Source organism: Schistocerca americana, chromosome 7 (assembly GCF_021461395.2).
Source record: "Schistocerca americana isolate TAMUIC-IGC-003095 chromosome 7, iqSchAmer2.1, whole genome shotgun sequence".
In the NCBI taxonomy this organism is placed as follows: Eukaryota; Metazoa; Arthropoda; class Insecta; order Orthoptera; family Acrididae; genus Schistocerca; species Schistocerca americana.
The window spans coordinates 310,344,633-310,368,138 of NC_060125.1; the positions used below are offsets into that span (position 1 = coordinate 310,344,633).

Sequence of the window (23,506 nt, forward strand, 5' to 3'; positions counted from 1 at the left end):
CTTATATTTCAGAGAAACAGCTTTATTCTGTAACATTTTGTGCTAGTAAAAGTACAGTATGTGGTTTAGAACTAAGACATATTATTGTTACTTTATGCAGAATCTGCGAGACAGCGAGATCCTGGATTTTTTTATTTTCACTGCCAGATAATCCAGAAGAATCGGACATTGAAGCTGATGATGATGATCTAGAGGAGGTTTTTTCATCTCATGATCATTAGTCTACTCCAAGCACACCATTAGAAACATGGACACACAATTATATGGAACAGATTGTCAACAACGGTGTGTAACTAGATTCGTTGATGGATGAAAACATCAGTGTTGCGAGTGAAAGTGGAGTGAATTTTGAGCAAGATGATGAAACTGGTGAATTTACAGATTCTCACTGGGATGATAATGTAACTCACTTTGAAGAACTAAATTTACCCTCAGTGTTCGACCCAAAACCAACAGTAAACTTTGCTTTGGCAGACAATGAACTTGTGCATTTTGAAAAATTATTTGACGATTAATTGATGCAAGAGATCTGCTTTCAGACAAATTTGTATGCCAGACAGAAGAATAGTGCACAGTGGAGGGAACTCACAGTTCAGGAAATAAAAGCTTTTCTGGGTATTATCATAGTAATGGGTATTCACCAATTACCTGAAGCACCCAGTTACTGGAGCTCAGATCCATATCTAAATGTAAATGCAGTATCGAATGTTATGACACTTGTTCACTATAAGAAAATAATAGAGAACCTTCACTGCAATGATAATTTGTTTCAGCCAGCAACAAAAGATCCTGGTTATGACAAGTTGTACAAAATCGGACCACTTATCTCAGCCCTAAACAAAAACCATTTGAATGTATATCACCCTTCTACTTCACTTGCAGTTGATGAGTCAATGGTTTCATTCAAAGGAAGAACAAGCCTGAAACAGTACATGCCCATGAAACCTGTAAAAAGAGGTTACAAAATTTGGTGCCTTGCTGATGCAAACACAGGTTTATTTCAAATTTTGATGTCTACACAGGTAAATCTACTGCCAGTGGAGGGGAATTCAAAGATTGCCAAATGTGTGAAAGAGTAGTGCTGGAACTCTGTAAACCATTTTTTAATTCCAATAGAACTGTGGTTTTTGACAATTTCTTTTCAACATTTAGACTAATGAAGGAACTGAGAAAATGGGGCTTTATAGCCGTGGTACCGTCAGAGGAAACAGAGAAGGCCTACCTCCATTTTTGGTGAGTAAATTACCAAGTCTAAACCGTGGAGAGTTTACATTTGCTGTCACATCTGGTGTTGCTGCTGTTAAGTGGCAAGATAGCAAAGCAGTCTGTCTCCTTTCCACTCCACATAATCCTAAAGATGTTGCATTCATCAAAAGAAAATTGAAAGATGGATCCACAATCAGCATTTCATGTCCTGAAGTAGTACATGTTTATAATAGTACTATGGGTTGAGTAGATCATTTTGACCAGATACGAGAAAGGTATATGGTTGGTAGGCAATCAGTAAGATGGTGGCGCTGACTATTTTATTTTTTTGTTGACTTAGCTATCGTCAACTCTTATGTACTATTTCGACTGTCAAGACAAAATGCAAACCAGCTGTCATTTCAAATGAGACTAGCAAGGCAGTTGATAAATGGATTTTCATCAAGAATGAATAAGGGCCCATCACCTGCTTTCTGTTCTAGCAAAAGAGGTGTCACTGCAGTGGCACAGAAAGTAAGGCTTATGAATGTCTGGTCTCATATTCCCAAGGAGCAAAAGACCAGGAGGCGGTGTAGGTTTTGCAGCACAAAAGACACTGAAAAATGAACAAAATATGTTTGTTCATCCTGTAATGTGCCACTTTGCATTTCACCTCGCTTTCCAATATTTCATGCAATGTAAGTAATATTCACAAAGTAGCAAATGTATTTTTCATTGGAAATAATAAAGTATACCACCTGTTTGCATATTGGCAAAAATGAGTTACATTTAATTTCCAATACATTAATGTTAAATACTGGTGCAAATAAGCCTTGTTTATAAATTTTACACTAATTTGTAGTAACTTCATTGTGAGGAAAATTGGTTCCAGGAATGGTTCAAGTTAAAAATTATTCAAAGGCATATTTGTAATTCTGACCCAAATAAGATTCTGTAACAGCTGAGGTACCTTAATAAATTCTAAAAAATGAGTAAAAACCACAAAAAAGTGAAAATGGTTGAATATTTCCTTTGGGGTAAACACACAAAAGTATACTGTGACCATCAGTCCCTATCATTTTTGTTAACTTGTAAATTGCTACACCAATGGATAGCCAGGTAGTGTATGTATCTTCAAGAATTCGATTTTGAAATAGTGTACAAAAGAAAACCAGAACATGATAGCTGATACTCTTTTCAATCACCACAAGGCTTACATCTACATCTACATCTACATGATTACTCTGCAATTCACATTTAAGTGCTTGGCAGAGGGTTCATCGAACCACAATCATACTATCTCCCTACCATTCCACTCCCGAAACAGCGCGCGGGAAAAACGAACACCTAAATCTTTCTGTTCGAGCTCTGATTTATCTTATTTTATTTTTATGATCATTCCTACCTATGTAGGTTGGGCTCAACAAAATATTTTCGCATCCAGAAGAGAAAGTTGATGACTGAAATTACGTAAATAGATCTCGCTGTGACAAAAAACGTCTTTGCTTTAATGACTTCCATCCCAACTCGCGTATCATATCTGCCATACTCTCTCCCCTATTATGTGACAATACAAAACGAGCTTCCCTTTTTTGCACTCTTTCGATGTCCTCCGTCAATCCCACCTGGTAAGGATCCCACACCACGCAGCAATATTCTAACAGAGGACGAACGAGTGTAGTGTAAGCTGTCTCTTTAGTGGACTTGTTGCATCTTCGAAGTGTCCTGCCAATGAAACACAACCTTTGGCTCGCCTTCCCCACAATATTATCTATGTGGTCTTTCCAACTGAAGTTGTTCGTAATTTTTACACCCAGGTACTTAGTTGAATCGACAGCCTTGAGAATTACACTATTTATTGAGTAATTGAATTCCAACGGATTCCTTTTGGAAATCATGTGGATCACCTCACACTTTTTGTTATTTAGTGTCAACTGCCACCTGCCACACCATACAGCAATATTTTCTAAATCGCTTTGCAACTGATACTGGTCTTCGGATGACCTTACTAGACGGTAAGTTACAGCACCATCGGCGAACAACCTAAGAGAACTGCTCAGATTGTCACCCAGGTCATTTACATAGATCAGGAACAGCAGAGGTCCCAGGGCGCTTCCCTGGGGAACACCTGATATCACATAAGTTTTACTCGATGATTTGCGGTCTATTACTATGAACTGCGACCTTCCTGACAGGAAATCACAAATCCAGTCACACAACTGAGACGATACCCCATAGGCCTGCAGCTTGATTAGAAGTCGCTTGTGAGGAACAGTGTCAAAAGCTTTCCGGAAATCTAAAAATATGGAATCAACTTGAGATCCCCTGTCGATAGCGGCCATTACTTCATGCGAATAAAGAGCTAGCTGCGTTGCATAAGAACGATGTTTTCTGAAACCATGCTGATTACGTATCAATAGATGGTTCCCTTCAAGGTGATTCATAATGTTTGAATACAGTATATGCCCCAAAACCCTACTGCAAACTGACGTCAATGATATAGGTCTGTAGTTCGATGGATTACTCCTACTACCCACTACCCTTCTTAAACACTGGTGCGACCTGTGCAATTTTCCAGTCTGTAGGTACAGATCTATCGGTGAGCAAGTGGTTGTATATGATTGCTAAGTAGGGAGCTATTGTATCAGCATAATCTGAACGGAACCTAATCGGTATACAATCTGGACCTGAAGACTTTCCCTTATCAAGCGATTTGAGTTGCTTCACAACCCCTAATGTATCTACTTCTAAGAAACTAATGCTAGCAGCTGTTCATGTTTCAAATTCTGGAATATTCCATTCGTCTTCCCTGGTGAAGGACTTTCAGAAAACTGCATTCAATAACTCCACTTTAGTGGCACAGTCGTCGGTAACAGTACCATCGGCACTGCGCAGCGAAGGTATTGACTGCGTCTTGCTGCTTGTGTACTTTACATATGACCAGAATTTCTTCAGATTTTCTACCAAATTTCGAGACAATGTTTCATTGTGGAACCTATTAAAGGCATCTTGCATTGAAGTACGTGCCAAATTTTGCACGTCTGTAAATTTTAGCCAATCTTCGGGATTTCACGTTCTTCTGAACTTTGTATGCTTTTTCCATTGCCTCTGCAACAGCGTTCGGGCCTGTTTTGTGTACCATGGGGGATCAGTTCCATCTCTTACCAATTTATGAGGTATGAATCTCTCGATTGCTGTTGCTACTATATCTTTGAATTTGAGCCACATCTCGTCTACATTTGCATAGTCAGTTCGGAAGGAATGGAAATTGTCTCTTAGGAAGGCTTCTAGTGACACTTTATCCACTTTTTTAAATAAAATTATTTTGTGTTTGTTTCTGGTGGATTTGGAAGAAACGGTATTGAGCCTAGCTACAATGACCTTGTGATCACTAATCCCTGGATCAGTCATGATGCTCTCTATTAGCTCTAGATTGTTTGTGGCTAAGAGGTCAAGTGTGTTTTCACAACCATTTACAATCCGTGTGGGTTCGTGGACTAACTGCTCGCAATAATTTTTGGAGAAAGCATTTAGGGCAATCTCGGAATATGTTTTCTGCCTACCACCGGTTTTGAACAAGTATTTTTGCCAACATATAATAATAATAATAATAATAATAATAATTTTATTGTCGTTCAGCTGATTACAGCAATAGACAAAGTCAAGAGCATATATTTCTACATAAACTACTATATCGATGTAAATTGGTTTACATAAAATAGGTACATGTTAGAATATAGTATTTTCATCTTCAAAGAATTCATCAATGGTGTAAAACGGATTGTTCACTAGTAGCTTGTATAATTTAGCTTTAAAGATATTTATAGGCAGTTCTTTAAAGTCAGCACTTAGTCTATTAAACATCCTTAGTCCAAGAACTAGGTCAGAGTTATGCAATTTTGATAATCTATGATATAGTACGTCTACAGATGTTCTGTTTCTAGTATTATGGCCATCGAGGGAAGGTTGAAGTCCCCACCAACTATAACCGTATGAGTGGGGTATTTATTTGTTACGAGACTCAAATTTTCTCTGAACTGTTCAGCAACTATATCATCGGAGTCTGGGGGTCGGTAGAAGGAGCCAATTATTAACTTAGTTCAGCTGTTAAGTATAACCTCCACCCATACCAATTCACACGGAGTATCTACTTCGACTTCACTACAAGATAAACCACTACTGACAGACACAAACATTCCACCACCAATCCTCCCTAATCTATCTTTCCTGAACACCGTCTGAGACTTCGTAAAAATTTCTGCAGAACTTATTTCAGGCTTTAACAATCTGTTAGAGCAGGAAGGTGAAATAAGAGCTAAGTTTATGGAAGACAAAACACTCCCGACCATACTATGTCCACATTTGTAAACACCTTGAGCAATTACAGCAGAAAGACACACGCTGGAATAAGGCAAGAGTAAAACTTATGGTGATGAAAAGTTAAAGAGGTTTTCACTATTCACAAAGGTGTTCTATTCCATAGGGACCATCTCGAACAAGAATAATGGTGGGCATGTTTGCCAGAGGAATATGTGGATGATTTTATCTGGCACACACAATATTTGGGGCCATTATGGCACTGCAAAGTGCACTGATAAACTAGGTAAATATTGTTATTTCCCCAACCTTAGATGAAGAGCACTAAAGGTGGTAATAAAGTGTATTGTCTGCCAGAAAACTAAATATTCTAACATCTCCAAACAGACTGAAATGCATCCCATTGTGGCTAAAAAACCTCTAGGAAAGGTATCTCTGGGTGCGTATGGACCCTATTCTAGAGGTAATAATGGCATAAAGTATATAGGAGGTCTGCATGATATTTTCAGCAAATACATAAAATTGTGTGCTGTACAGAACATTACAGCCAGATCAGTTATAATAAAAATAAAAGAGGATTATTTTGTAAGAGTGGGAAAACCAGAAGTCATGTTAACAGATAATGCCTAATATTTTGTTGGATGTAAATGGAAAGAATTTGTGGATTCTAACCAAATCAAACACATTTTAGTATCCAAATTTCTTCCTGAAGCATCCCCCATAGAGGGTGTTTAAGGAATTCAACAGGTTTTTAAGGACCTATATATCTTGTAAACATATGAAGCTGATTGAATATGTCACTCCCTTCTCAAAAGTTATTAACAACCTCCCCCTGTATCCACTGGATTTACGCCAAATGAGCTGATGTTCCATTGCAAACAAGTAGACGAGTGGGAGAAACATTTTCCCAAGATAATGATACAGGAATTATCATTGGATGATAAAATATGACAAGCAGTAATCAAATTTGAATCCTGGCCTAATTACAGGAAAGGAATTTATGACAGGAAATTGAAACATGCAAAACAATTTTTATATGACGAAAGGTGTTACTTAGAACACATCCCAAATTGACAAAAATGGGAAAACTGAAGTGTAAGTGGTAACTACTATACAGCGGACCATACATAATTACTAAAATCACCTACCCAGGAGCATACCAATTGGGACACATGAAAACGGGTAAAGACAAGGGTCTATACCCACACAAAGTCTTGAAAATGTTGAAAATGTATTGAAAGAAGGGCTGTATACTCTCTAAGTTGCATACATATATATATATATATATATATATATATAAGGGAGAGGGTAAGGAGTCATTCCAATCCCTGGAGTGGAAAGACTTACCTTAGGGGAAAGAAGGACAGGTATACACTCACACACACACACGTATCCATCCACACATACACAGACACAAGCAGACATTTGTAAAGGCCCTCTTTCCTGACGAAGCAACCATTGGTTGCGAAAGCTTGAATTTTGTGTGTATGTTTGTGTTTATTTGTGTGTCTATCGACCTGCCAGTGCTTTCTTTTGGCAAGTCGCTGCTGGAAAGCCGCATTCCAGAAAATATGTTGTTAGTTGTTAAGGAAAATTTTTGCTTGTATTTTTCCTTATATGTCAAATATTTAATTGATAAGATCAGTGGTTGCAACAAGTAAGAATTTTATTTTTAAGTATCTAGAGATGACAATGGTACTTAAATACAACGCTTTGCTTTGTGCATAGCCCAGTTGTAAACAAATAAATGAAGATGTGAACGCATGGTAGCATGCAATGCAATACACAACTCAGCATGATGCAAGTGGTATCAGAGCAACGAAGCGCATGCACATTGGGGAGTAAGTTAATCAACAAATAACAAGTGCATGCACACCAGACAGGCACAGCTGGAAGTGTTGAAGCACCCAAAACAAACAACCCTGACAAGATACAGCCCACAACAGCATTTTAGAGCCTATCAAAGAAACAGAGACGTGAGAGAGTCTATACTGCAACTGTGAATACCTACACAAGACACTCACACAAAGACAAGCTAAGGGATTATATACACAGAACAGGTATGCTAAACTGCAACGTATTTACTTAAGATCTGCCACTTTATACATTATATCTACATATGTACAATATTTACATACCTAAATATAGAAAGTGCATGCACTAATCATACTTGTACAATATTTACATACCTAAATATAGAAAGTGCATGCACTAATCATACTTGATAGACAAGAAAAGTCTTGCTGAAGGTAAACAAACGAGTACAGTATAAATGGCAAACTGTCGCACCATGCCTCTAAAACACTTTATCTTTCAGATTAATAAGGCAAGTAGAGAGACACATGTGAAATGAAATAAGTTTTGTGATAGCAAAACTGCACACTGCAGGGAATGAATAGATGGCTGAATACATGAATAAAGTATTAGCAGCCATACAATTATCTATGAAGATTTAGTTTTAAATTAGTATTAAGTTTTTTTCTTCCAGGAAATCGTGCACCAACACATTCTAAAGCGAAGAAAGATAAATTCTTGTAGAGTGTTAGGTACCATATAAACTTACCATATAAACATAAGAAAAAAACCATACCTCAAGTAAATATAGTTGTAAATTTATTATACAGTGTGTCCCAAAAAGAATGACCTGATTTTAAGTAGAGTTATTTATTAGAAAGAAGGGCTTAACACCAATAAATTGCATACTAAATTACTCAGAAAAGACAGAAGTTTATAAAAATCCATTATAAATGTTCAATATGTCCTTCATTAGCTGCACAGACAACATCTAGCCTCTTTGCAGTGCCAGGCGGGCGCGGATGGGAAAGAGAGTACATAGCGCCCTCTGGGCATAAATACTGGACAAGATCCTCCAATATGGTAGTCTCAGGTAGCACCTGAAGAAGGCAATGGGTTACGTGACCGCAATATTGTGCCAGAGCGACACAAACATCCTGCGGTAGACCCGATTATTCCACATGTCAAAATCTCGCCGGGAAAGCCTCAAGAGTTACATAAGAATAATTACCATCATATCTGGATGAGTGTTCCTGCATCAACATTGTCACACTCAGGAATAAACACAATGGAATTAATGTGCAGCTAATGACTCAGTCTTGATAGGTACCTTTCAACTTGGTTTACTTATACTAAAAATATTGTGGTGTGTGTGTTTAAGAACTTATAGACAGTATATAGAGGGCCTATACAAGGGCAATGTACTTGAGGACAATATTATGGAAATGGGAGAGGATGTAGATGAAGATGAAATGGGAGATACGATACTGCATGAAGAGTTTGACAGAGCACTGAAATATCTGAGTCGAAACAAGGCCCTGGGAGTAGACAACATTCCATTAGAACTACTGACAGCCTTGGGAGAGCCAGTCCTGACAAAACTCTACCATCTGGTGAGCAAGATGTGTGAGCCAGGTGAAATACCCTCAGACTTCAAGAAGAATATAATAATTCCGATCCTAAAGAAAGCAGGTGCTGACAGATGTGAAAATTACCAAACAATCAGTTTAATAAGTCACGGATGCAAAATACTAACGCATATTCTCTACAGACGAATGGAAAAACTAGTAGAAGCTGACCTCGGGGAAGATCAGTTTGGATTCTGAAATGTTGGAACACGTGAGGCAATACTGACCCTACAACTTATATTAGAAGCTAGATTAAGGAAAGGCAAACCTACGTTTCTAGCATTTATAGACTTAGAGAAAGCTTTTGTCAATGTTGACTGGAATACTCTCTTTCAAATTCTGAAGGTGGCAGGGGTAAAATAGGGGGAGCAAAGGGCTATTTACAATTTGTACAGAAACCAGATGGCAGTTATAAGATTCGAGGGGCACGAAAGGGAAGCAGTGGTTGGGAAGGGAGTGAGACAGGGTTGTAGCCTATCCCCAAAGTTATTCAATGTGTATATTTTGAGCAAGCAGTGAAGGAAACAAAAGAAAAATTTGGAGTAGGTTTTAAAATCCATGGAGAAGAAATAAAAACTTTGAGGTTCGCTGATGACATTGTAATTCTGTCAGAGACAGCAAAGGACTTGGAAGAGCAGTTGAACGGAATGGACAGTGTCATGAGAGGAGGGTATAAGATGAACATCAACAAAAGCAAAACAAGGATAATGGAATGTAGTCAAATTAAGTTGGGTGATGCTGGGGGAACTAGATTAGGAAATGAGACACTTAAAGTAGTAAAGGAGTTTTGCTATTTGGGGAGCAAAATAACTGATGATGGTCGAAGTAGAGAGGATATCAAATGTAGACTGGCAATGGCAAGGAAAGCGTTTCTGAAGAAGAGAAATTTGTTAACATCGAGTATAGATTTAAGTGTCAGGAAGTCGTTTCTGAAAGTATTTGTATGAAGCGTAGCCATGTATGGAAGTGAAACATGGACAATAACTAGTTTGGACAAGAAGAGAATGGAAGCTTTCGAAATGTGGTGCTACAGAAGAATGCTGGAGATTAGATGGTGGATCATATAACTAATGAGGAGGTATTGAATAGGATTGGGGAGAAGAGAAGTTTGTGGCACAACTTAACTAGAAGAAGGGATTGGTTGGTAGGACATGTTCTGAGGCATCAAGGGATCACCAATTTAGTACTGGAGGGCAGCGTGGAGGATAAAAATTGTAGAGGGAGACCAAGAGATGAATACACTAAACAGATTCAGAAGGATGTAGGTTGCAGTAGGAACTGGGAGATGAAGAAGCTTGCACAGGATAGAGTAGCATGGAGAGCTGCATCAAACCAGTCTCAGGACTGAAGACCACAACATCAACAGGTAGATCAACAGTTTCAATGGTTGTGGTGATTATTTGGTACCACACACTACTGGAAGCAACAGTATGTAATGAAAATTATGTTTATTAACCTTGAATGTAATGATAGTAAAGATCTGTTGATATTGGTATCAGTTAAAGTTCACTCAAGATTGTGCACAAATACATGAATGACCTTCAAAATTTTCTCAACTATTCTTTCCAATCAATTTTTCCAATTATTCATGCAATTATTAATGCCATTTCCATGTCCATATTCCTATTCAGCATCCTGGTATGGAACAATTAAACCACAACCAGCGCTTTGCTTACTTATCATCATGCCCGGAAATTCTATTTGAGATCCTTCCCATTCCTACTAAAGTGGGGTTCCATTGCCCAGCTGACCTGCCAACATCCTATTCCATCCCTATGCCACTCCCAATTCCAACCCCTTGCCACTAGGATCAGCTGAACATAACAGTGTTGATACCTGAGCCATCTGGATCCTCCCCTCCACCATCAGCTTTTCTGAACTGTGCAGATGCGAGTTATCCTTACACACATTCTCTGCTCCTATAATTATTCTGGCATCAGCCTACAGTAACATACTGTCTCCACACCCTCCATCCAACAGTTTCCAGCCCCTCTGTCATACCCCTTACCCTTGATCTTACCTTACCCTTTCCCCGCCCCCTCCAGATTGCTACTACCATGCCACGTGGTAGTTGTATTCTAGTCCAAGCTGGCGGAGTGGCAGTCTTGCGTGCATTTGGTATCATTGCTTGTGTGAATGAATGGTGTATGTTTCTTTTTCCATTTTTCCAATGAAGGCCGTGGCCAAAAGCTTATGTGTAAGTGTCTTTTAATTGTGGCTGCCTGCAACTTAGTGTGTGTGTTATGTTTGTGGGGAGTCACAATCTACCTTTTCCTACATTGTCTTTATAGGTACACGTTTTTGTGGAAATGCAGCTTGAAGGTCATGGCTTAATATATGAATGAATGTAATAAATTTCTCAGTTAGGTTATCAATTTTATAAACCTGTTGCCATTTTTCTTTGTTCAGTAATTGTTGAATTAATTTATGTTGTCAAGCTATGTCTGCTAGAGTAGTAAAATTTATATTTTCTTTTATCTTAAGTGCTAACCTACTCTGCACATTATTATATCTGCAGTAGTAATAAGACAAAATGAACTCATTTATTTTTGTACATGAAATTAATTCAGGATTGAACCACAGTTCAGAAATGCTTGTTACTGAGATGTCCTTTAGCTTATCTGTTAGAAGTATATTAATTTTATCAATCTTATTACTCAGGAATTGTACATGATGGTGATAAATTCTTAGATCAGATTCATTCATGGCTTGATAGTTGTGTAATATATTTACGGCATTACATATCTTCAATCTAAATTTATACTGCTGGTAGCAGTTATCTGTTAAATGGATGATCCATTTAGCACATACAGAAGAACATCTAATCAAGAACTAAGATGGGACCTGTCAGCAGAAACAATAGCGGACCCACTAAAGACAACAACAGCAGCAGATACTGCCTCAGAAGGACCACCACGCACATTTCCACCTGTCCCCCCAAAGACCCACCAATCCACCCACAAAGATGCCTCTCCAGAAGAACATCTAAATAACAGCCAAGCTCGGACCTGGAAACCACAAGTAGCAACAACAGCAGCGGCAGATCCGAGTTCAGAAGCACCAGAAGCTCCACCTGTTAGTATCAATTTAAGATCATGGCAGATTATACTTATAGAGGAGGATTTTCTTACCCTCCTATAAGAAAAGAGAAAACAGCATCTTCAAAAGAGGCTGAGATTCACTGTAATGCTTTCAATGAATTAATTGAAAAGGTAGTGTGCAATAAATCTCATCAATGTATGAGTGCAAATTAACAAAAAATCCCTTGAACTAATGGATTATTTTCATAATGTACAACAGTTCAAAAGTAAACTAAATGAATTAGAAATTTTAATTACAAGTGGAAGTGACCTGTCAGAAGCAATGATTTTGTGTGTTACTGGGCACTTTATGAGATCTTTCAAAATATAAAGTGTTGTGTTACCACAGTTCAGACTTGTGAGTGACTTTTCAAGAAAAATTTTAGAGGTGGTGGGAGCTGAATATTTGTAAAAGACAACATTACAGCTACACCACAAGACATATGCTAATCATGTAGCTTTGAAAAAGAGATAGAACTGTCTGCTCTTGGGCTTACAGACTTGAATGTTTATATAATAAGGCCTACAGATCACCATATGGCACCATGTGCTTCATCTACAAAAAACAGCATTAGTAATAGAAAAATTAAGTAAAAGAAACTATTATACTATTTTCAATGGGTGATTTTAACATAAATTTTCTTTCAGAAGAACTAGCCATTTAAGCTTAAAACATTTTATGAGTGGCTACAACCTTGACTTGATGGTCAAATCTCAGACCAGACGAAAAAAACCATAGTATTAGCTGTCTGGAACAAGTAGACACTAACATCAGTTGCACAGTATCCTCTGTAAATTTAGGGTTCTAAGACCATAATGAACTAATTATGCAAATTAATTTGAGATTGAATGAGCCTCAAATAAAAAAAACTTATTGTATAGAGAAGAAAGTTCAATAAAAATAATATGCACACTTACCTCTCTGATATTCGGAAAGAAAACTGGCAAAATGTATATGAGGCTCAAACCATAGACACCAAATATGAAGTATTCCTAGACATTTTCTGCCATTATTTTAACTCCTACATTCCCTTACGAGTGAAAAGTATTAACAACAACAGAACACCCTCCAAATGAATCACCCCAGGAATCATCAGACCATATCAAAGGAAAAGAGAACTTTTCTCTATTAGCACAACTGAACTAGGCATTAGTGAAGAATTTAAGAAATACTTTACTTCATGTAAAATGATATTTAGGAATGTAATTAGTGGAGCCAAAGAATGACAAACTCCTAGAAAAGGCATCAAATAACAGCAAATTCATGCCACAAATCATTTATATGAACTCTAGTAGAGAAAAGCAACAACCAAGTGATATTAATCTAAAAGTAAATGGAAAATCATTCCTCCACAAAAAGGAAACAGCAGTTTAATTCAACCACTAATTCACAAAAACAGTTGAAAGCCTGGCTAATTGCCTCAAAAATAATCATCTCATACAATTAGAACCAAATTTATGCTGTGACACACTGTTATTATTGCCAACATCAGAAACAATGATAGAAAAAATGATTCATAACAAAATAAAGATTAAATCATCTCCTGGACAAGACCAATTCAAGTTCCTTCTCCTTCACAACTGCAGTAACTTTATAAGTAAACTACTGGCTCACACAATAAACTCCTCATTCCTGAATGGTTCATTTCCAAGTAGGCTCAAAATTTCAAATATAATACCTGTTCATAAAAAGGGAAGTAAACAAGATCCTAGCATGTACCATCCTGTTGTGATGCTCTCAGTATTTGGTGAAGTATCTGAATACATAATGACCATCGGACTTAATTCATTTCCAAACAAACCAAATATCTTGTCACCTGCTCTGATTCCCTTCCAAGGAAAGAAAACTACATTACATGAATTAATAGATCTTATTCTGGAGCTTGGCAACAAAAAACTTACAGCTATAGGTATTTTTCTAGAACTATGCCTTCAACATGGCTAAACATAGCATAATGCTGCAAGAATGTATTCCTATGGAATAAGAAGATCTGCCCATGATTGGTTTAAAAGCTATCTGAAAGATCAACAACAGTGTGTTGAATTACATGAAATCAAGAGCTCAGGAATAACCAGTGCTGCACATTCTTCCACGCAAACCATAAAACAAGGCATTCCTCAAGGCTCAGTATTAGGCCCCTTGTTGTTTTTACTTTGCATAAATGATCTTCCACATAGCTTATCAGAGAATAAAATGCATCTGCTTGCCGATGAGACCACTGTTCTCATATCTGCTACAGAAGAAACTGTACTCAGCTATAGATAGAACCACTGATCAATTACATTCATGGGTCAAAGATAACAGGCTGCTTCATAATGTAAAACAGACAAAAATCAAACAAAGAAAAATCTGGATGGAATGTAACAGTATTATGAAAATGGAAGTTTCTACTCACCATATAGGTGAGATGCTAAGTTGCAGATACGCACAACAAAAAGATTGTCGTGTTGTTGAGTGTGGTCAGCAGCAGCGTGGTCCACTTGGTTCTCAGCCACAGTTTGTCGGTGGCCATTCATGTAAACAGACAGCTTGTTGGCTTCCATGGCCACATAGAACACAGCACAGTGGTTGCAGTCCAGCTTGTAGATTACATGGCTGATTTCACAGGTAGCCTGCCTTTGATGGGACAGGTGATGTTTGTGACCAGACTGGAGTAGTTGGTGTTGGGAGGATGTATGAGACCAGTCTTGCATCTAGGTCTATTACAGAAATATGAGCCATGAGGTAAGGGGTTGTGAACAAGAGTTGTATAGGAATGGATGAGTACATTGTGTAGGTTCAGCGTACAGTGGGAACCCCACTGTGGGAGGTGTGGGGAGGATAGCTGGCAGGAAATTTCTCATTTCAGGGTGTGGCGAGAGGTAGTAGAAACCCTGATAGAGAATTAATTCAGTTGCTCCAGTCCTGGGTGGTTCTGTGTTACCAGGGAATGCTACTCTGAGGCAGGATGGTGAGACTTTGAGAGATTGTGGGAGACTAAAACAATTAGGCAGAATAGATTTTTTTGTACAGCTTGAGAGGATAATTACAGTCTGTAGAAGCCTCAGTGAGACCCTCAGTATATTTTGAGATGGACCTCTCATCATTGCAGATGCATCAACCACAGGTGGCTAGGTTGTATGGAAGGGGACTTCTTGGTATGGAACAGGTGGCAGCTGTCGAAGTGGAGGTATTGGATGTAGTTAGTAGATTTGTTATGGACAGAGGTACTGATATAGCCATCTTTGAGGTGGAGGTCAACATCTAGGAAAGTGGTTTGTTGAGTAGAGTAGGACCAGGTGAGGCATATGGAGGAGAAGCTGTTGAGTTTCTGGAAAAATGTGGACAGGGTGTCATCATACTCAATCTAGATCACAACGGTGTCGTCAATGAATCTGAACCAGATGAGGGATTTAGGATTCTGGGTGTTTAGCAAGGTTTCCTCTAGATGGCCCATGAATAGATTGGCATAGGATGGTGCCATGTGGGGGCCCACAGCTGTACCTTGGATTTATTTGTAGATAATATCTTCGAAAGAGAAGTAATTAAGGGTGAGGATATATTGGTCATGGTGATTAGGAAGGAGGTTGTTGGTTTGGAATCTATCAGGGTTTGAGATAGGTACTTGGTCCATAAACATCAGAACATTCTGTATCAAATAGTTCTTTCACTCTTCTGCTTCATGGTTTAGGAAAAGTTTGCCAAGACCATTTTCCTTTTATGCAAGAACTGATTGATGCTAATTGATGTTCATCCAATTCAGCCCATCAACCAATTTTTCCTTTAATAAATGCATTCATTAATGGATTATTAGTCATCTGCTTATTCTTGTCAGCAACTGTAACTTCAGGCTGAACATTGCTACCTGTGATTGCATCAAGATTGCTGTTATCTACTACTGAAATGTTTGTAGTTATGATCAGATCAAAACTATTGAAGGAATCTTTATCATTCATAATATGTCATTACATCCAGGATCTAAGTTCCAGCTATCACCATGACAGGAAGATGCAATAAGAGCCACTCATGCATTTTCATTTTTAGTTTTCAAGGCATTCACAGAAGTTCATGATTTATTTGCTTTCTTTCTAGATCTGGACTCACTGATCTTATGAACTATTTTCTGACATTAATAACATGGAAATGACTCAGAATTTCAAACATTACAATCGATATTTGACTTCTGACTTTCTAGCAGGCAATGCTGAATCTGAAGTTTCAATTTCCAAAGCAAACTGATGTTTTGCCAATTACTGAGTTACTGCTGACTTACTAAATCACTAGCAGTACTGATAACTGAATGCTCAATTATCATAATTAAGGGTTGAAAATCTGCTGGAAGCCCACTTAGTATGATTGCAGCTACCAAACCATCATGCATTATCTTACCAATGCTTTGAATTTGTTGAAAAACCAACATAATTTTTGATAAGTACACTTCTATATTTTTCCCAGAAACCAATCCTATATTCATCAAAGATTGTAGTAGCCTAAGACAAGTGGATAAACTCTCATCTCTGAATACTGAAGAAATCTGCCATCTTGTAAACAAGAGTGACAAGAAGCACAAAAAGATTGCAGATCAGAGTACCTTGGAGAAATGGATCACTAGGGAAGACTCATCTCACACAACTAGAAGAAACATCAGGCAGCCTCCTCATCTGAATGATTTTTTACTGCCAAAAGCAGTAGCTACAAATTACACAAACAAGAAACATTTAAACTGAAGGTAGGTGGTACTGTAGATTTTCCCACAAATTCTGTAATAAAGATCTTTCAGCAAAATGTTCAGTCCCTAAGCAATAAAGTAGAAGAACTAAATATTTTATTAATGCATGAACTAGAAGATATTTCTGTAATGTGTTTTTCAGAACTTAATTAAATCTGTCTGCCTACACAATTTCACTCTGGCTGAGTACTATTGTAGACCTAGTGGTCACTATGGAGGTGTAGCCATATATGTAAAAGATAATATAGAGGTTACTAAAATAGATAATGTCACCTCCCTAAGTTGTGAAAAAGACTTTGAGATGACAATGATAAAAATTCCAAAATTAGGTTTGATAATAGCTACAGTGTACTGCTCTCCAACGGGAAAGTTTGAGGTATTTTCAGAAAAAATGGAAATTTTCTTCAATAAGCTGCATAAAACAAGGTGTGATGTTTGTAGTATGTGGTGACTTTAACATATATTTTAATAGCTTTAGAATGTAAACAGACACTCCAACCAATTCTGACCCTATGTCTGCAGGGAAATCAGCTTCTTTACTTGAGTGTTCTGTTGTGCTGTGTAGGGTGCTGTTAGCCTCTGAGTATCACCTTCTAAAGCATACTGGCATAGGTTAAAATTTGTTTATAAAGTGTTTGATACCAGTTTTCATATATACTTTATGATAAGTAATTAATTTGGAATTACACAATACATTTCAATAGATAAAGTAGGAACTTGGCTTGAAATTGCAAGCAATTAATATGAAACATGGTTATTGGTTCTGTACATTATTTACATATATTGTATTATATAAAACGTGTGTCATTGCATTATTATTATTATTATTTCTTTTTGCAATAGAGAATATTAAATCAGATATGATAATAATGTAACAGTTTGAAACTTCCTGGCAGATTAAAACTGTGTGCCCGACCGAGACTCGAACTCGGGACCTTTGCCGGGCGTGAGTCGTGCTTCGGTAGCTCAGTTGGTAGAGCACTTGCCCGCGTAAGGCAAAGGTCCCGAGTTCGAGTCTCGGTCGGGCACACAGTTTTAATCTGCCAGGAAGTTTCATATCAGCGCACACTCCGCTGCAGAGTGAAAATCTCATTCTGGAAACATCCCCCAGGCTGTGGCTAAGCCATGTCTCCGCAGTATCCTTTCTTTCAGGAGTGCTAGTTCTGCAAGGTTCACAGGAGAGCTTCTGTAAAGTTTGGAAGGTAGGAGACGAGGTACTGGCAGAAGTAAAGCTGTGAGTACCGGGCGTGAGTCGTGCTTCGGTAGCTCAGTTGGTAGAGCACTTGCCCGCGGAAGGCAAAGGTCCCGAGTTCGAGTCTCGGTCGGGCACACAGTATTAATCTGCCAGGAAGTTTCATATCAGCGCACACTCCGCTGCAGAGTGAAAATCTCATTCTGGAATGTAACAGTTTGTTTAAACATTGAAATTTTCTATTACTTAGCATATGAAGTCATAATGAGTGACATAAAATTTTGGAATTAAAAAATTTTTATTTGAGTTAATTAGGTCTGAAATTTATTGGTTAATAATTAAACATTTCTTTCATGGCAGTAAAAACATAATTACTTTTGTTGAACCCAATTTTTTCAAATGCAAATTCAAATTGTCATCATAGGATATTAAGCAAAATAAAAAAGGAAACTATATAGCTCAATGACACGATCTTGGACTGATAAATCTAAAATTTAAGAGAACCCTGCTGGTAACAGAGAAGAGGAACTGTTTATTCAATCTCATAAACAGTACTGAAATCATTCAACATTAATGAAGGCTTCATGGCTTACTGACTTTGTAATGATCACTGAAGAGATAATTGATGTAATGAAAGGAAATTCAGAGTCATATGAAGAAGCTGTTGACAGCACAAAGCTTTCACCAGGAGCAATGTATGGAAAATGAAATGAAGTGACTACAAGAGAATTAGACTTGGGAATTAACTGTTATACCAAATACAGTAAGAGATGTGTCATTTAAGTTGATCTGTCATGTAAAGACTAATCCATGTGAAAGTGAAGAGAAATATAAAACAGGACTTGTCAGGAAGGGTTTACTCAATGCTACAGTGTAGACAACAGTGACACTTTCAGTCTAGTAGCTAAGCTAAGAAGAATTTGTTCAATTTTAAGTGTTGCTGTAGCAGTTGCATTGATACAGTTCTGGGTATCTACTGCTTTCTTGTTGTGAGAATTAGAAGTGTTGTACAGGATGTTTCAGGAGCGATAGTAAATATTTTAGGATGTGGTTGTATAGACGAATTGCAATAAAAGATGCCATATAACATGTGTCCAATTGTTATTGAGTAAAGAGATACAGCTGTTAGTATGTAAAATCACTTAAAGCAAAGGCAAATGAGGATTTTCACAGTTGATTTTCAAAAATTCCACCACCAAATTCAATCCACTTTTGACTTCTCTTGATAACACCATTTGTAGTTCTTCTGAGGTCATCTTTGTATTCTTTTGTGATGGCTGCACTACTTACAATCTGAATGATCAAATAGGCTCTTTTGGCTACTTTTTCTTTGTAGACTTTGTCTTTCAACCATCCCCACAGGCCAAAATCCAAGGGTGTCATGTCGAGAGACCTTGGTGGCCAAGGAACGTGCCCATGTATACTGACCAATATTAGGTTTAAATGGCATGTCACCTGATGACTACAATGTGCAGAAACCCCATAATGCTGAATGAACAAACACATTCTTGCAGCCAAAGGACTCTCTCCCAGTAATACTGGAAGCACATTTTCAAGAAAGTGTAGGTAACAGAGTCCTGTAAGATGATTTGGTATTGCAACAGGCCCAATCAACTGATTGTCTATCAAAATGCACCACAAATTTACAGAGAAGTGTGCTTCAAAATGTGTCTCCTCAATGGCATTTTGGTTTTCTTCAGACCACTGATGTGAATTATGAGTGTTATTGATGTCATCATGAGTGAAAGAGGCTTCTTCAATGAAGAGTAAAAGTGGGATCACATGGTGATTTTCAATTATCCAATGACAAAATTCCAATTGTCTATCTTTATCTTCTACTTGAAGGTGTTGAATGAGCTCTAAATGATACAGGTGGAACCCGTGCATATGTAATGTCCACCATACTCTTGTTTGTGGAACAAATACTTACAAAAATTCTATGTGTGCTTGTTGAAGAACTACATTCTGCTGACTGAATGTCTTGTAATTCACCCACAGTCTGTTCATTCACATGTTCAGATGCAATAGAGGCCTGCTGGGCACTGTACCAGTGTCAAACAGTGTATTGAACACATGTGTAAACACCCTTGAATCTGGTAGTCTGTGATTAGGAAATTTTATGTCATATTCTCTACAAGCAGCAGCAGCATTTCCATTATAAAACCCTACACGAATACCACATTGGCATACTCAGCATTTGTAAATAAGCGCGGTAGGTTTACGTGTGACAATACAGTAGACTTGGCCAACAAATCACAATTAAAATTTCAATGTAAACTAAAGCACAACTTCACAATGTGAACATCAACACTCTACTGCTGACATTCCATAAATATGCCCATAGCAACTGGTGTACCAACAAATGACATGAAAATGCACTGATCCCAGCTGCATCTCTGTATTCAATAAAAATTGGATGCATGTTATACAGCATTTTCCATTGCAATTTGTGTATACTACCACCTCCTAAAATATTTACCTTTCCTCTTGAAACTACCTGTACACAGGGTGCTCAGAAACAGACTGGGTTTGTAAGAGTATTGCAGGGTACATTGTGCTGAGAAATAATTGTTAATTAGCACTGAAGTTAGCTAATCAGGCCATTGTGTGTACAAATTTGTGTGTTTATTGCATTCTTTAAATGCATGTCACCCCATTATTTGCTGCTACATTAATTTCACAAAGTATTTTTTCTTTACATTTATGTGTTTGCAAAAATTTCATTTTTTAGTCAATGTTATTAATTAGATGAAATAAAATTACGTTAAAAATTTCACATAAGACTTACCATTCTCTCCAGGCTCTGGAATTGGCCTATTTTCCTGAAAAAAATTCAAATCAGTTATATTGACCAGTGTTTGTTTGACAGATCAGATAGTATGTACTACCAATGTAATGGAAATGAAAACAATTAAAAAATCATTTAATTATTGGTTTCACTATAGTCATCCCAATAGTTAGTAATGAAATTCATTGAACATATTGTACATTTAACTGTGGCTAAATTAAATCTGAACACAAAAATTTTGAAAAGGAATCACAAAAATGCAAGATTAATTGGTAAATATGTTAGGAACAACCCTATCAATTGGACTCAACCAAACACCAATGCTGAACCCTTCCTGGCCCATTTCACTCCTCCATCAAACTGTAGCCCATCTCCATAGCCCTAAATCATCTCCTGTTAACTTTCCAGAATTTCTTAACCTCAAATCTCACCTCACCATCATTCCCCAAATCCCTCAACATTTGCACAAAGAACCACAATCCACTGTCCAAAAACTGATCCTGACCTTATAATCCTATCTGGTGATGAACACTTCACCACTGTTGTTTTGAACCACAAGGATTACCTGTCACAAGGACTCCACCAGCCATCAGATTTGTTTACCTAAAACCCTGCCACAGTGAGCAAATTCCAGAAATCCAGCAGGGTCACCAGTCTATCTTTAAATTCTTAGGCCCATGCCCAAACCTATCCCCAGAATCTATCTATCTCCTCACCCCTACTTCCTGAAGCACTCCTGCCTTCTACATGATTCCTCAATTCCACTAATCCAACTATGTAGGCCACCTCATTGTGGCTGGTTACTGTGGCCAAAATGAGAGAATCTCTGCTCTCATAGACCAACTCCTTCAGCTTATTACTCACAACCTACCCTTCTATATAAAAGATACCAATCATTTCCTCCACTGACTCTCCACTGTTACTGTTTCTTTACCACATGGTGCCCTGCTCTTCACTCCTGATGTGAACTCCTTTCATGCTAACATCCCTAATGTCCATGGTCTTGCCACTATTGAACACTACCTTTCCCAACATACAACCTCTTTCCTGATCACCATGACAGAATTACTTCACCTTTGAAGGTATTACCAACAATCAGATCCAGGGTACAGGAGTGGATACCCATGTGGCAACATTCTTTACCAACCTATTCATAAGCCATGTGGAGGAATCTCTTCTAACCACTCATAATCCCAAATCCCTCACTTGGTTCAGATTCATTGAGATATCTTCATGCTCTGGACTGAGGGTAAGGACATCCTATCCATATTCCTCCAGAACCTTAGCACCTTTTGCCCCATTTGCTTCACCTGCTCCTCCTGAGTCCAATAAGCCACCTTCCTTAATGTTGACCTGCACTTCAAAGATAGCTACATCAGCACCTCCAGCTATATGAAAGCTACCAACCACCAGTAATATCTCCACTTCAATAGCTGCTACCAAATCCATACCAAGAAGTCCCTTCCATAGAGCCTGACCTCCTGTGGTCATTGCATCTGTAGCGATGAGCAGTCCCTTGGAAAATATATTGAGGGTTACACTGAGGCCTTCCCAGATCGTAATTATTTTTGTACAGAAACAGATTTCCCATGCACTACCTTACCTCTCCAGTCACCCACCATCCCCCAAAGTCCAGAGTTTTCACTACTTCTTCTTGTGCCCTGAAAAGAGCACTGTCCTACTCATTATTCTCCCCACACTACCTCCCTACTGACACTGGTATACCACCACCCACCGAACCTATACAGTATCCCCATCCATCCCTACGCAAATCCACTTGCTGCCCCCTTGCCTCATGGTTCATATCCCTGTGATAGACCAAGATGCAAGACCTGTACCATACATCCTCCCACCATCACCTACTCCATTCTGGTCACAAGCATCACCTATCCTATCAAAGTCAGGACTGCCTGTAAAGCAAGTCATGTGATCTGCAAGCTACCGTAAGCTGCATCCACTGTGCTGCATTCTAAGTGGGCATGACAACCAGTAAGTTGTTTGTTGGCATGAAAGGTCACCAAAAAACTGTGGCCAAGAAGTAGCTGGACCACTCAGTTGCTGTGCATGCTGCCCAAATGCAACATTCTTCTTTTCAGTGACTGCTTCACAGCTTGTACATTCTGGATTCTTCCTGTCAAATCCAAGATCCTACAGTCCCATAATCCTCCTGACTTCAGCTTTCATTAATCACTGTTCTTCACCCACGTACCCCTTTCTCTGTTCCCATTCCAGCTCTACACAGCCTTCTATTCCACCAATGCACCCAGAGGCATTTTAGTTCTCTCCTTTTCTGTCCCCCTACCCCTGCTGTCCATCTAGCCCCCTCACTGTACCTAGCTGCCAAACCCTTTCTGTACCTTGCCCTTGTATGCTCCCACAAGCACCACTTTAACACTGCCCATCTCTACCCTGCTACCCCTCCACACCCTAGCCTCCTCCTTACCACAAACACCCAGATTGCTTCTCTCACCACGAGCAGTTGCTTGCAGTCTGGCCTCAGCACCCAGAGACAGTTGTCATGTGTATGTGAGATGCATTTGTCTGAATGTGTGTATGTGTGCAATCTAACCTTTTCATAATAATGTTATTATCCCATCCTGGATTTTCCATTGCTGGATTTTGCCTACAGGCTTTTCTTCCACCCTGTAACCAAGTGCTGTTTTTATTTGTTACTATTTTCTAATGCATTACTATACTCAGGGTCTGTTCCTTTCTTTCTCTTCTTGCCTGCATTTCACTGTCACATTTCAAACTGCACTGCATGCTCTGACTTACAAACCACACTGCATCAACTGTCTCATTGGCACACAACA

General features: G+C 38.4%; 1 protein-coding gene and 2 non-coding genes across 3 annotated transcripts in view; 2 read left to right on the plus strand and 1 right to left on the minus strand.

The window, feature by feature from the left end:
* The window catches only part of LOC124622897 (sorbitol dehydrogenase-like), a 102,471-nt gene that overhangs the window by 53,893 nt on the left and 25,072 nt on the right, over positions 1–23,506 (minus strand). The window contains exon 2 of the mRNA XM_047148687.1: positions 20,694–20,727. Coding sequence (XP_047004643.1) covers positions 20,694–20,727 — 34 coding nt within the window. The remainder of the gene's footprint in view (positions 1–20,693; positions 20,728–23,506) is intronic.
* Positions 17,668–17,742, plus strand: Trnat-cgu. Its single transcript has one exon. It is a non-coding gene; the product is annotated as a tRNA-Thr (tRNA).
* On the plus strand, positions 17,969–18,043 carry Trnap-cgg. The gene has a single exon. It is a non-coding gene; the product is annotated as a tRNA-Pro (tRNA).